The following is a 15,085-nucleotide window of genomic DNA, read 5'->3' on the forward strand; positions in this document are numbered from 1 at the left end:
GATTATCAGTTAAGACCCCCCCTGTCAGGAGAGCCGCTGATCGGCCCTCCTCTGCTCGCGCCTTGTCAGCACAAACCGAGGAAAGCCGATTATCGTCACTTCCTGGTTACCGCTTTGATTGGTCACAGCTGACCACATGCTAAAGAGCCTACGTCAAAGGCTCTTTACCGAGATCTGAGATGCGGTGAATGACCCACCGCACCACCGATCGCCACGCCCCAGGGGGCACGCACGAGCGACTTATCCTGCTAGACGTCATTTGACACCCAGTCAGGATAACTGATCCCCCGCCCAGGCTGTCATTCTGCTATAGGCCGGCGGGATGTGGTTAAATATGGGTTTTTAGATAACACTTTATTTTTCCCTCTATGGAAAATGCAGCTGAAGAAGCTGAAACATGTTAGGAGGGCAGAAAGACTCAGGAACTAAAGGGATGAAATCTCTTTTCGGAGGCCCAAAAACAGTATTAGAATGCCAAAAATGTGAAATCGTGTGTATTGTATCTCATATACCTCAGTTTGTGTGTTTGTGCAAATGTGCAACAAAAAATAAAATGCAATGTTACATTTATAGACGGGTTCTTCAGAAATACTTATGTGGAAATTGTGTGGTTTGTTTTGGATTAACAATAATGGTAGTTGGACAGGAAGTATGTGTGTACCAACTGTGGTCTATGAAATAATGTAATAATGAAGTGTTACTAAACCCACAACAGTAAAATCAGTCTGTATAAGCAGTAAAACCTACCTGTTAGATTCACTGTGGAACCTAAGGGGTTAACCTGCATTGTGTAAAAAGGCTGTTTGATCCAGTCTTCTCTGATCCTCCCCTTCTTCTTCAACTGTCCCCAATCCATCCCCTGTTAGAACAGAGCCATGTTCAGTTTGGTGTGTATTTCTAGAGAGGGTGCATGTGATCAGCTCAGGACCAATCAGCACTATCCAGAGGGTTTGCAGCCTCATAGGACAGTCAAAGTAGAATGAAAACTCCTGCAAGCTTTAACCAGACTCTGCTAGAAGTCATAAGACTGCTGATGAGAAAAGGTATTTAGCAGTTTATATTTACTAAAATAATTGCATTTCTATGTTCTGTGTACTGTGGGAAACCAGATATAGTGAATGCAGGCTCCTGGGGAGACCTGATATAGTGACTGCAGGCTCCTGGGGAGAGCAGATATAGTGATTGCAGGCGGCTCCTGGGGAGACCAGATATAGTGAATGCAGGCTCCTGGGGAGACCAGATATAGTGAATGCAGGCTCCTGGGGAGATCAGATATAGTGAATGCAGGCTCCTGGGGAGACCAGATATAGTGAATGCAGGCTCCTGGGGAGACCAGATATAGTGAATGCAGGCTCCTGAGGAGACCAGATATAGTGACTGCAGGCTCCTGGGGAGACCAGATATAGTGAATGCAGGCTCCTGGGGAGACCAGATATAGTGAATGCAGGCTCCTGGGGAGATCAGATATAGTGAATGCAGGCTCCTGGGGAGACCAGATATAGTGAATGCAGAGTCCTGGGGAGATCAGATATAGTGAATGCAGGCTCCTGGGGAGACCAGATATAGTGAATGCAGGCTCCTGGGGAGACCTGATATAGTGACTGCAGGCTCCTGGGGAGACCAGATATAGTGACTGCAGGCTCCTGGGGAGACCAGATATAGTGACTGCAGGCTCCTGGGGAGACCAGATATAGTGACTGCAGGCTCCTGGGGAGACCAGATATAGTGACTGCGGGCTCCTGGGGAGACCAGATATAGTGACTGCAGGCTCCTGGGGAGACCAGATATAGTGAATGCGGGCTCCTGGGGAGAGCAGACATAGTGAATGCAGGCTCCTGGGGAGAGCAGACATAGCGAATGCAGGCTCCTTGGGAAGACCAGATATAGTGACTGCAGGCTCTTGGGGAGACCAGATATAGTGAATGCAGAGTCCCGGGGAGACCAGATATAGTGAATGCAGGCTCATGGGGAGACCAGATATAGTGAATGAAGGATGCTGGGTTTAGTAACACTTTAATAATATTTTTTATTTTATTAATATATTTTTATTAAGGAATTTTAGAAAAATAAGAATTACAATCAAACATTCAAATAGGACTTTGTCCATTTTCTGTTCTTATATACAGATAAGTATATATGAGTGCGCCTTAACATAGTCAGCGCAAATATTACGAAAGCAGTAAAGGTAAAACTGTATTAACATTATGTGTAGGTAGATCTACAACCCTCTGGTGATATCGGACATGCCACCAGTCCATTAGGACACCCCTATTGGGAACAAACTGTGTCCGGGTAGGGGCATAGCCAATCATCACCCTCGGGTAGGGCTCCTCCTTTCATTAATTCAGCAGCTATTTTGGGTAAAGTATAGAGGGTATACAAACAACAGTAACAAGACAGGTGCATAATATACACTTGGGTGTCCAGCCTGGAACCTAATAATGTACAGTACTTGCAGAGAAACCTCTGTTGATCATAGAGGACAGTGATGGCGAACCTTTTTGAGCCCCGAGTGCCCAAACTGTAACAAGTGTACAAAGTGGCATGCCAGAGTCAATGTGACTGTGTCCAGCGAGGGGGGGGGGGGGGAGACAGAACTCCACTCACTCCACCATATGTCCGATCCCCGGGAGGAGATCACACACGATCCGCTACAGTAATGGTCCCTCTAGGAGTTTCTGCCCTCCCCGGCAGGTGCAGAGCCCTATCCCCTTTTACCTGTGCACCTCACTCCTAACCCCCAGTAATTTCTATTCTCCAGGGGCAGCGCCCCCTCTCCTTTTACCTGTGCACCTCACTCTTAACCCCCAGTCATCTCCATTCTCCAGGGGCAGCAACCCCTCTCCTTTTACCTGTGCACCTCACTCCTAACCCCCAGTAATTTCTATTCTCCAGGTGCAGAGCCCTATCCCCTTTTACCTGTGCACCTCGCTCGTAACCCCCAGTAATTTCTATTCTCCAGGGGCAGCGCCCCCTCTCCTTTTACCTGTGCACCTCACTCTTAACCCCCAGTCATCTCCATTCTCCAGGGGCAGTGCCCCCTCTCCTTTTACCTGTGCACCTCACTCCTAACCCCCAGTAATTTCTATTCTCCAGGTGCAGAGCCCTATCCCCTTTTACCTGTGCACCTCGCTCGTAACCCCCAGTAATTTCTATTCTCCAGGGGCAGCGCCCCCTCTCCTTTTACCTGTACACCTCACTCTTAACCCCCAGTCATCTCCATTCTCCAGGGGCAGCGCCCCCTCTCCTTTTACCTGTACACCTCACTCTTAACCCCCAGTCATCTCCATTCTCCAGGGGCAGCGCCCCCTCTCCTTTTACCTGTGCACCTTACTCCTAACCCCCAGTAATTTCTATTCTCCAGGTGCAGAGCCCTATCCCCTTTTACCTGTGCACCTCGCTCGTAACCCCCAGTAATTTCTATTCTCCAGGGGCAGCGCCCCCTCTCCTTTTACCTGTGCACCTCACTCTTAACCCCCAGTCATCTCCATTCTCCAGGGGCAGTGCCCCCTCTCCTTTTACCTGTGCACCTCACTCTTAACCCCCAGTCATCTCCATTCTCCAGGGGCAGCGCCCCCTCTCCTTTTACCTGTGCAACTCACTCTTAACCCCCCAATAATTTCCATTCTCCAGGGGCAGCGCCCCCTCTCCTTTTACCTGTGCACCTCGCTCCTAACCCCCAGTAATCTCCATCCTCCAGGGGCAGCGCCCCCTCTCCTTTTACCTGTGCATGTCGCTCCTAACCCCCAGTAATCTCCATTCTCCAGGGGCAGCGCCCCCTCTCCTTTTACCTGTGCTCCCCGCTCTTAACCCATAGTAATCTCCATTCTCCAAGGGCAGTGCCCCCTCTCCTTTTACCTGTGCACCTCGCTCCTAACCCCCAGTAATTTCCATCCTCCAGGGGAAGTGCCCCCTCTCCTTTTACCTGTGCACCTCGCTCCTAACCCCCAGTAATCTCCATCCTCCAGGGGGAGTGCCCCCTCTCCTTTTACTTGTGCACCTCACTCTTAACCCCCAGTAATCTCCATCCTCCAGGGGCAGCGCCCCCTCTCCTTTTGCCTGTGTACCTCGCTCCTAACCCCCAGTAATTTCCATTCTCCAGGGGCAGCGCCCCCTCTCCTTTTACCTGTGCACCTCGCTCCTAACCCCCAGTAATCTCCATCCTCCAGGGGCAGCGCCCTCTCTCCTTTTACCTGTGCTCCCCACTCTTAACCCCCAGTAATCTCCATTCTCCAAGGGCAGTGCCCCCTCCCCTTTTACCTGTGCACCTCACTCCTAACCCCCAGTAATCTCCATCCTCCAGGGGCAGTGCCCCCTCTCCTTTTACCTGTGCTACCTGCTCTTAACCCCCAGTAATTTCCATTCTCCAGAGGCAGCGCCCCCTCTCCTTTTACCTGTGCACCTCACTCTTAACCCCCAGTAATCTCCATCCTCCAGGGGCAGTGCCCCCTCTCCTTTTGCCTGTGCACCTCGCTCCTAACCCCCAGTAATCTCCATCCTCCAGGGGCAGCGCCCCCTCTCCTTTTGCCTGTGTACCTCGCTCCTAACCCCCAGTAATTTCCATTCTCCAAAGGCAGCGCCCCCTCTCCTTTTACCTGTGCTCCCCGCTCTTAACCCATAGTAATCTCCATTCTCCAAGGGCAGTGCCCCCTCCCCTTTTACCTGTGCACCTCGCTCCTAACCCCCAGTAATCTCCATCCTCCAGGGGCAGCGCCCCCTCTCCTTTTACCTGTGCTCCCCGCTCTTAACCCATAGTAATCTCCATTCTCCAAGGGCAGTGCCCCCTCCCCTTTTACCTGTGCACCTCGCTCCTAACCCCCAGTAATCTCCATCCTCCAGGGGCAGCGCCCCCTCTCCTTTTACCTGTGCATGTCGCTCCTAACCCCCAGTAATCTCCATCCTCCAGGGGCAGCGCCCCCTCTCCTTTTACCTGTGCACCTCACTCCTAGCCCCCCAGTAATCTCCATCCTTCAGGGGCAGCGCCCCCTCTTCTTTTACCTGTGCACCTCGCTCCTAACCCCCAGTAATTTCCATTCCACTCAAAATTTGGAGTTTTCTTTTACTTTCACTGATAATGGTAAACTGGACAAATAGAGAGGGTGAATCTCCTTATCGGGGGCACAGACAGCAATAAAAACTGACAGGGGTTCTAACACCTCTGCACTTCAAAACAAAATTAAAAAAAAAAATCTGCCTTTTGTTTTACTTTTAATCTAAACACCTCTTTCCAAATTTAAAAATGAATCTTTGAAATTTATTTAGGATACACTATGGGTTCCATTTCCAAAAACATTCATTTGACGAATGTCACAAGCAATTACCCTGTATTTTCTTAAATGGATTAATTCCAGGATCTTTACCTCCATCTAGTGGTCGAGATGCAGTATAGTTTTCTGAATGACAGCATTTTTGCCACTAAATGGAGTTGATGATCATAGGAATTAGGTTTTTCTTGCCCTCTGGAGCCCTGAAAAGCTCTATTCACACCTAGCATCCCCTGAACGTGTTTTTGCACCTTTCTTTTGTGTGTTTTTTACGCAACATATATAGGGCAGCCCATTCCCTTAAATGGGTTGCCCTATGCACGACAAACACACCATAGAACAGTGATGGCGAACTTTGGCACCCCAGATGTTTTGGAACTACATTTCCCATGATACTCATGTACTCTGCAGTGTAGTTGAGCATCATGGGAAATGTAGTTCCAAAACATCTGGGGTGCCGAGGTTCGCAATCACTGCCCTATAAGCTCCTGCATCTTTTTAGGCATAGATTTCTGTGCGTTTTTTTTTTTTTTTTTACCACTTTTGGGGTATCAGTAGGAATTAATGACACAAGTGTTACTTACATTTTGCACACTCTGGGGAAACACACAGATGTGAATGCAACCCAAAGGCTAAGTCACAAAGGTGGCCAGGGGGTGGTAAAAGCAGGAGGTTGAGCCAGAGTTTTACTGCTCAACTAACACAGAAATTCTTTAGGGCCTTTGCTTTCAGTAAAATATCTAATGTATTGGTGGTTATAAGGAGAGCCGTCTTTAATGCAGAGCAAATGGGGTAGCTGTCCGGACCCAGTCATTGTTTTGGGGCCCACAACAGCTGCCCCTGGAGTCCGCGCAGCCTGCACATTGGGGGCCGCCCCGCTCCCCATGATGGCACTGTCTATGGAGTGACCAGGTACACGGAAGCAACAGTATTTTGCTGGAGCGGGGCTGGGAGCACCACTTATGCTTTGACCCCCACACTGATGCAGTCTGTATGGTTGGGAGAAGGCCATGGCTGCAGGTGGAGCTGGGTAACTGATTTGGAGTGGGAGCAGCAGCGCTAAGAGCCCCGGAGCGTGAATCGGACGTGGAGTGAGCTGGCTGGCAGGTAGGTCCTTCTCCCCAATGCAATGTCCCTTTAGACTCACTAACTGTGGATTGTCTGATGTGCATTGATGAGGCCACACTGATGAGACTGCACTGATGAGGAAACACTGATTGGCACTGATGAGGCACCACTGATAAGGCTGCACTGATGAGGAAACACTGATGGGCACTGATGAGGCACCACTGATAAGGAAACACTGATGGGCACTGATGAGGCACCACTGATAAAACTGCACTAATGAGGCAAGGTTAATAAGACTGCACTGATGAGGAAACACTGATGGGCAATGATAGACTGCACTGATAAGTAAACACTGATGGGCACTGATAAAACTGCTGAGCGCACTCCATTAACTTATACAGAAGAGCTGAGAGCTGAGCTTTTCAGCACAATGGGATTGATTGCGCTCGGCGCATATTGATATCCAAAAGTGCAATTATTAGCGCAACTGAGTTACTTCCGCATCAAGCGTACATTAAGATCCAAGACAATCCCCTGTGCTGGGAGGTCATCCCCAGTGTAGGAGGAGGAATAGATTCCCAGTACTGGGAGGTCATCCCCTGTACTGGTGGTGGATCCCCTGTGCTGGCAGGTAATCCCTGTATAGGAGGTGGAGTAGATCCCCAGTACTGGGAGGTGATTCCCTGTACTGGTAGTGGATCCCCTGTGCTGGGAGGTGATCCCCAGTGTAGGAGGAAGAGTAGATCTTCAGTACTGGTTGCAGATCCCCTGTGCTGGAAGGTAATCCCCAGTGTAGGAGGAGTAGATCCCCAGTACTGGGAGGTAATCTCCTGTACTGGTGGTGGATTTGTTTGTACTGGTAATAGATCTCCCCTGTATCGGTGGCAGAGCCCCTGTGCTGGGAGGTAATCCCCAGTGTAGGAGGGAGTATATCCCCAGTACTGGGAGTTATTCCCTGTGCTAGTGGTGGATCCCCTGTGCTGGTAAGGTAATCCCCGGCGTAGGAGGAGTAGATCCCCTGCACTGGTAGTGGATTCATTATGCTGGGAGGTGATCCCTGGTGTAGGAGTGGATCCCTGGTGCAGGGAGCTGATCCCCTGAATTGGTAATGGATCAACGGTGTAAGAGGAATAGATCCCCAGTGCTGGAAGGTATTACCTGGTGTAGGAGTAGTAGTTCCCCAGTACTGGGAGGTGATCCCCTGAACTGGTAGTGGACCCCCTGTGCTGGGAGGTGAACCCCAGTGTAGGAGGTGGAGTAGATCCCTAGTACTGGGAGGTGATCCCCTGTACTGGTCAAAGATCTCCTCTGTACTGGGAAGTGATCCCCGGAGTAGGAGATCCACTGTGTAGGAGGAGCAGATCCCCTGTGTCGGAGAAGATCCCCAGTGGAGATCCCCAATACTGGGAGTAGATCCCCCCAGTGGAAATCCCTATACTGGGAGGGGACCCCCGTGTAGGAGGTGATCTCCTATAATGAGAGTGGATCCCCTGTACTGGGAGTAACTCCACGGTGGATGAGGAGATCCCCTGTGTAGGAAGTAATCCCCTGTACTTTGAATACACCCCTGTACTGGTGTAGGAGTAGATCTTCTATACTGGAAGCAGATCCCCGGTGGAGGAGATCCCCTATACTGGGAGTAGATCCCTGGTGGAAATCCCTCTACTGGGAGTGGACCCCTAGTGTAGGAGTAGATCCCCTATGTAGGAGGTGATTCTATGTACTGGGCTTGGATCCCCTGTACTGGTGACAGAGTAGATCCCCTGTGTAGGAGGTGATACCTGTACTGGGAGTAGATCCCCTGTGTAGGAAGTGATCGCCTGTACTGGTGATGGAGTAGATCCCGTGTGTAGGAGGTGATCCCCTGTACTAGGAGTAGATGCCCTCTATTGGTGATGGAGTAGATCCCCTGTGTAGGAGAAGATCCCCTGTACTGGGAGTAAATTCCTGGTGGATGAGGAGATCCCCTGTGTAGGAAGTAATCCCCTGTACTGAGTAGATCCCCTATACTGGGAGTAGATCTTCTGTGGAGTAGATCCCCAGCGGAGATCCCCTATACTGGGAGTAGATCCTCTGTGTAGGAGTAGATCCCCGGTGCAGATCCCCTATACTGGGAGTAGATCCCCCGGAGCAAATCCCTATACTTGGAGTAGATCCCCTGTGTAGGAGGTGATCCCCTATGTAGGAAGTAATCCCCTGTAAGGAGTAGATCCCCTGTGTAGGAGGTGATCCCCGGTGGTGGAGTAGATCCCCGGTGTAGGAAGTATTCCCCTGTAAGGAGTAGATCCCCTGTGTAGGAAGTATTCCCCTGTACGGAGTAGATCCCCTGTAAGGAGTAGATCCCCTGTGTAGGAGGTGATCCCCGGTGGAGGAGGAGGAGGTGATGATGGCAGACATGTGACTCTGGCAGGGTTTCTGCTTCCTGTCGGGATTTGTCCCCTCCCCCAACATCCATGAAGGCGGCGGAAGTCAACATGTCGAGTCTGCACAAGAGCAAGTAAGAGATCCCGGGGAGTACGGGGGGGGGAGGAGAGTGTACCGGAGAGGGGGGGAGAGAGATCGGTGGTGGGTGGATGTCCTCTCCCGGTAGGAGGAGGAATGACATGTATGTATGGAGGTATTACCCCCCATCCAATGATGATCACACTCAGTGTCTGATATTAGCAGGGCTCCTCTATGGGTGATTCTGGAATTATTACAGATGCAATTACCACCCCCCCCCCCCAAAAATAAAAATAAAATAAAATCAGGTGTGCAGAAGCAGAAATCCCCTTTGTGCGCCCAGAGAGCGACTTTGTGGTTGTCACACGCACACGCCGTGGCGTTGTCGGTCGGATGGGGTGTTGGGGTATCAGTGGTATGAAATCACCCAGCCAGAGGCTTCTGGACTCAAAGAGATGGGGTGAACCGATTATTGGAGCGGCTGATAGTTGCAATTTTTCAAATAATCGTTATCGGTCAGAAACGTGAAAAGTGATATTGGTCAGACCTCCCCCTGTCCCTGTGCGCAGGGGTGGCGGTCACTTTGGCGGTGGTCCGAGGGCCCAGCCGAGGAAGGGGGCCCACCGCTGCCGCCTGCTGGAACTTTCAGTGTATAAAAAACCTGTGGCTGCGCTTTCCATTGTTTTGGGGTCCTGGGCCCCAGCGCACACTGCTGTCATTATGATAGGAAGGGGGGGGCTCAGCCAGGGTAGAAGAAGCCAGGACTCAAAAGGTTTGCAGGCCCAGTGCGCGGAGGCGCGTGGCACGTGACGTCATTACGTATGTTGCTCTGCGCGCATCAGGCCTGTGCAAACCTTCAGGGTCCTCCTGGCTTCTTTTACCCGGATAGGGCAAAGGCCGCTGCCTCCCTCGCCTCGGATTCACTTTAAATAATATGTAATGGTGGACAGTTATAATGGTGAATTATAATGGTGGGACAGGACAAATAGGGTGAATCTCCCTAACGCCATCACCGATCACCAATAAAAACTGTCAGGGGTTCTAATCCCTCTCCACGCTATCCAAAATTTAAAAAAAAAAACAGAATTGATTTTAGTTCTACTTTAAATGTTTTCACAAATATAAAGAGATTCCAGTATTGATTTCATACAGTATGCAATATATCCTCAATATAAATTGCTTCTAAAATAAGCCAATCGGCTTCTAACTTCAGCTTTTCAATTAAACTTTGACAACACCTGGAAGCTGATTGGTTTCTATGAAGAACGGCACCTGATTTTGCACTCTGCAGTTTTGGTAAATCAACCCCATTGGCTCCTCGCTGCCTGTTAATCGCCTCTGAAAAGCAATCCAATAGGGATCAACTGATTATTGGCAAAGCCAATATATTGAGGGCCGATCTGCACTTTCCTCGATATATCAGAATCGGCCCCTGCGGTTACGGATATTGCCGATATTCCAGGAAAGCGCATGTACCGGAGTGATATCTGCAGCTAGAGGCATCACCCCGGTACCAGCATCCATAGCCAATGGTCGGCTGTCTTGTAATGACAACCGATGCGGCTGAGAAGTCCAGCGGATCAGATGAGAACGGACAGACAGTCCATTCCCATCCGATTCCCCCATAGAGATGTATGGGGACCTGACAGCTGTGTCTCCGCACACAGCGCAGAGAACAGCCGTCATCCTCCTGCTCAGCGGGGGATCACCGGATCGATCCCCTCTGAGATAAACAGAGTCCCTGTGTGAAAGAGCCCTAAAAGCGTCGCCTATGGAGATTTGTAAGGATCGTAAATTGTTGCCGTTCCAATTTTAACCACTTAAGCCACGGAAGATTTTACCCCCTTCCTGACCAGGGCCTATTTTGCGATTCACAAATGACAGCACAGAAGAGCTTCCCCCATATTCACTGCTTAAATATGACATGTAATCATTAACCACTTAAGCCCCGGAAGATTTTACCCCCATTCCGACCAGGGCCTATTTTGCGATTCGGCACTGCGTGATTTTAACTGACAATTGCGCGGTCGTGCAACGCTGTACCTAAACGAATTTGACGTCCTTTTTTTTCCCACAAACAGAGCTTTCTTTTGGTGGTATTTGATCACCTGTGCGATTTTTTGATCATGCGCTATAAACAGAAAAAGAGCGTCAATTTTGCAAAAATAACAATATTTTTCACATTTTTTTATATGAAATTCCCCAAAAAAAATGTAAAAATCAAAATTTTTTAACATTTTCGGCCAATTTGTTTTATGCTACATATGTTTGGTAAAAAAAAAAATCGCAAAAAGCGTATTTTGATCGGTTTGCGCAAAAGTTATCGCGTTTACAAAGGGAAAGATTTTTGTTTTTTTTTTTTAACTAGTAATGGCGGCGATCTGCGTTTTTTTTTTTTTTTTTTGCGGGACTGCGACATTGCGGCGGACAGATCGGACCCCTGACTGACATTTTTGACACTTTTGGGGGTACCAGTGACATTACTACAGTAATCAGTGCTATACATATGCACTGTTACTGTAAAATTACACTGGCAGTGAAGGGGTTAACTTTTTTGAGAGGGAGGGGTTATGAGTGTCCCTAGGGGCGTGATTCTAAATGTGATTGGCTGTGGCTTGAGGTGTATGAACAGTGATCAACGGTCCTACATAGTAGAACCGTATCATCTCCATTCATACACAGGGGAGAATGACAAGCGGCTTGTTTACATCAGCCGCCTGCCTTTCTCCCTCTGCACCGCCGATCGCTCCCTGCAGAGAGAGAACACTGGTCAGCTGTTGTAAACACAGCTGACCGTTCTTCTCCCTGGGATGATCACAGAGCTCCAGTGATCCTTCTATATAGGATCACGGGTCTCTGTGATCATTTCACAGGCCACGCCCCCCATACAATTAGAATCACTCCCCTAGGCTTCGATTTAACCCCTTGATCACCCACAGGGTTAACCCCTTCCCTGCCAGTGTCATTACAGTAGTGCATATTTCCCTAAACGTCTTTCAGGACAGCACCTTGACAGATGGCTCCGTCCTGAAAGACTATTGGAAAACAAGTTACCAGTAAGTCTAACTTGAATTATTTAGCACTGATTACTGTAGTAATGTCACTGGTCCCCCCAAAAGTGTTAAAAATGTCAGTCAGGGGTCCGATCTGTCCGCCGCAATGTCGCAGTCCCGATAATAATCGAAGATCGCCGCCATTACTAGTAAAAAAAAAAAAAACAATAAAAATGACAGAAATCTTTCCCGTAGTTAGTAGACGCGATAACTTTTGCGCAAACCAATCAAAATACGCTTATTGGGATTTTTTTTTAATCAAAAATATGTAGCAGAAAACAAATTGGCCTAAAATGTTAAAAAAAATTTGATTTTTACATTATTTTTTTTTTTTTGTCATAGCAGAATGTAAAAAATAAATTTTGTTTTAAGAATTGTAGCTCTTTTTTTGTTTTTAGCGGAAAAAATTAAAATCGCACAGGTGATCAAATACCACCAAAAGGAAGCTCTGTTTGTGGGGGAAAAAAAGACATCAATTTCGTTTGGGTACAGCGTCACACACCCACGCAATTGTCCGTTAAAGTAACGCTGTGCCGAATTGCATAATAGGGCCTGGTCAGGAAGGGGGGTAAAATCTTCCGGGGCTGAAGTGGCTAAATTCATGTAAGTGTGTTTTTTTTTTTTTTTAATTGCATTTGAAAGACCCCTACGCAAATACCGTGTGACATAAAATATTGCAACGATTGCCATTTTATTCTCTAGGGCAGTGATGGCATTGGCCAACCTTGGCACCCCAGATGTTTTGGAACTACATTTCCCATGATGCTGAGCTACACTGCAGAGTGCATAAGCATCATGGGAAATGTAGTTCCAAAACATCTGGGGTGCCAAGGTTCGCCATCACTGCGTCTAGGGTCTCTGCTCTCTGCTATATAAAAATATATATATATATATGATAAATTGATAAATTTAATAATATAAAATGATAATAAAGATAAATGTTTGGGGGTTCCAAGTCAATTTCTAGAAAAAAATACAGATTTTTAACTTGTAAGCAACAATTGTCAGAAAAAGGCGTAGGCGTGAAGGGGTTAAAGTTTGCACTCAAATTCTGCAGTCAGAAAATGTCCAAATTATGTGATTTCATCAATGCAAGTTTAAAAATATATATATATATATGTCCTATTGTACCAGTGTTTGTCTATATGTTGTTGACTTGTTTAAAACAATAAAAAGATTTTCAAAAAAAAAAAAAAAAAAAAAAAAAATATATATATATATATATATATATATATATATATATATATATATATATGTGTGTGTGTTATGTAAATTTTATATATATTATATATATGTTTCATCAGTGCAAGTTTAAAAAAAAAAATATATATAGATAAATGTTTGGGGGTTCCAAGTCAATTTCTAGCAAAAAAAAAAATACAGATTTCTAACTTGTAAGCAACAATTGTCAGAAAAAGGCGTAGGCGTGAAGGGATTAAAGTTTGCACTCAAATTCTGCAGTCAGAAAATTTCCGAATTATGTGGTTTCATCAATGCAAGTTTTAAAAAAATATATATATTTTAAATATATAGTTTAAAAAAAAAAAATATATATATATATATATATATATATATGTGTGTTATGTAAATTTTATATATATGTTTCATCAGTGCAAGTTTAAAAAAATATATATATATAGATACATAGATAGATAGATATAGATAAATGTTTGGGGGTTCCAAGTCAATTTCTAGCAAAAAAAAAAAACGTGATTTTTTAACTGTAAGTAACAAATATCAGAAAAAGGCGTAGGCGTGAAGGGGTTAAAGGTTTCACTCAAATTCTGCAGTCAGAAAATTTCAGAATTATGTGGTTTCATAAAAAATATATATATATATTTTTTTTTTTTTTTAAATATATAGTTTAAAAATATATATATATTTATATGTGTTATGTATATTCTATATATGTTTCATCAGTGCAAGTTTAAAAAAAAAAAAAAAAAAAATATATATATATATATATATATATATATAAATAAAAATGTTTGGGGGTTCCAAGTCAATTTCTAGCAAAAAAAAAATACAGATTTCTAACTTGTAAGCAACAATTTCCAAATTACGTGATTTTCATCAATGCAAGTTTTAAAAAAATATATATATTTTAAATATATAGTTTAAAAAAAAAATATATATATATATATATATATTTATATGTGTTATGTAAATTTTATATATATGTTTCATCAGTGCAAGTTTAAAAAAATATATATATAGATAGATAGATATAGATAAATGTTTGGGGGTTCCAAGTCAATTTCTAGCAAAAAAAAACTTGATTTTTTAACTGTAAGTAGCAAATATCAGAAAAAGGCGTAGGCGTGAAGGGGTTAAAGGTTTCACTCAAATTCTGCAGTCAGAAAATTTCAGAATTATGTGGTTTCATAAAAAAATATATATATATATATATAAAAATGTTTGGGGGTTGCAAGTCAATTTCTAGCAAAAAAAAAATACAGATTTCTAACTTGTAAGCAACAATTTCCAAATTATGTGATTTTCATCAATGCAAGTTTTAAAAAAATATATATATTTTAAATATATAGTTTAAAAAATATATATGTGTTATGTAAATTTTATATATATATTATATATATATATATATATATATATATATATATATATATATATATATATATATATATGTTTCATCAGTGCAAGTTTAAAAAAAAAAATGTGTATATAAATGTTTGGGGGTTCCAAGTCAATTTCTAGCAAAAAAAAAAAATACAGATTTTTAACTTATAAGCAACAATCGTCAGAAAAAGGCGTAGGCGTGAAGGGGTTAAAGTTTGCAGTCAGAACATTTCCAACCTATGTGGTTTCATCAGTGAAAGTTTCCCTTGCTGTGTAAAGTCACATGATCGGTGCAGATCCTCTCCAAGTGGTGTAAACAAAGCTTGGCGTGCGCTGACCGGGAAAGTTCAGCCCTTAGGATGTGTAATAAAAATAAGGCGGAGTACTAATCGCTTTAAAGACGCCATAAACAATACTTTACTGCTGAAAGGGAAAGTGGAGCGTGCGCTCAGCGAGTATACGATCCAAGTTATTATCTCAGTGTGCTTTTTATAAGGCTCATTCACAAGAGCACAAGCGGGTCCGTACAGCGTGCGTTTATGCGACCAAAAGTGACAGATGTCTGTAAAAAAAAACAATGGTAGAAGTGGCTGTACGGATCTCTGAGCGTTTGCGACCATACAGCGATAGATGCATGGCCCCGAACGCTGTACTTATCCCTGTATGGATGAAAACACCGGA

General features: G+C 45.2%; 1 protein-coding gene across 1 annotated transcript in view; it reads left to right on the forward strand.

Moving 5' to 3' along the window:
- Positions 1 to 8,747: 8,747 nt before the first annotated feature.
- The window catches only part of TBC1D13 (TBC1 domain family member 13), a 57,363-nt gene continuing 51,025 nt past the window's right edge, over positions 8,748 to 15,085 (forward strand). Inside the window, exon 1 of the mRNA XM_082263935.1 lies at positions 8,748 to 8,829. Within this exon, the coding sequence (XP_082120061.1) occupies positions 8,786 to 8,829 (44 nt within the window). The 5' untranslated portion in view covers positions 8,748 to 8,785. The remainder of the gene's footprint in view (positions 8,830 to 15,085) is intronic.

Source organism: Pelophylax lessonae (genome assembly GCF_965119305.1).
Source record: "Pelophylax lessonae genome assembly, chromosome: 7".
In the NCBI taxonomy this organism is placed as follows: Eukaryota; Metazoa; Chordata; class Amphibia; order Anura; family Ranidae; genus Pelophylax; species Pelophylax lessonae.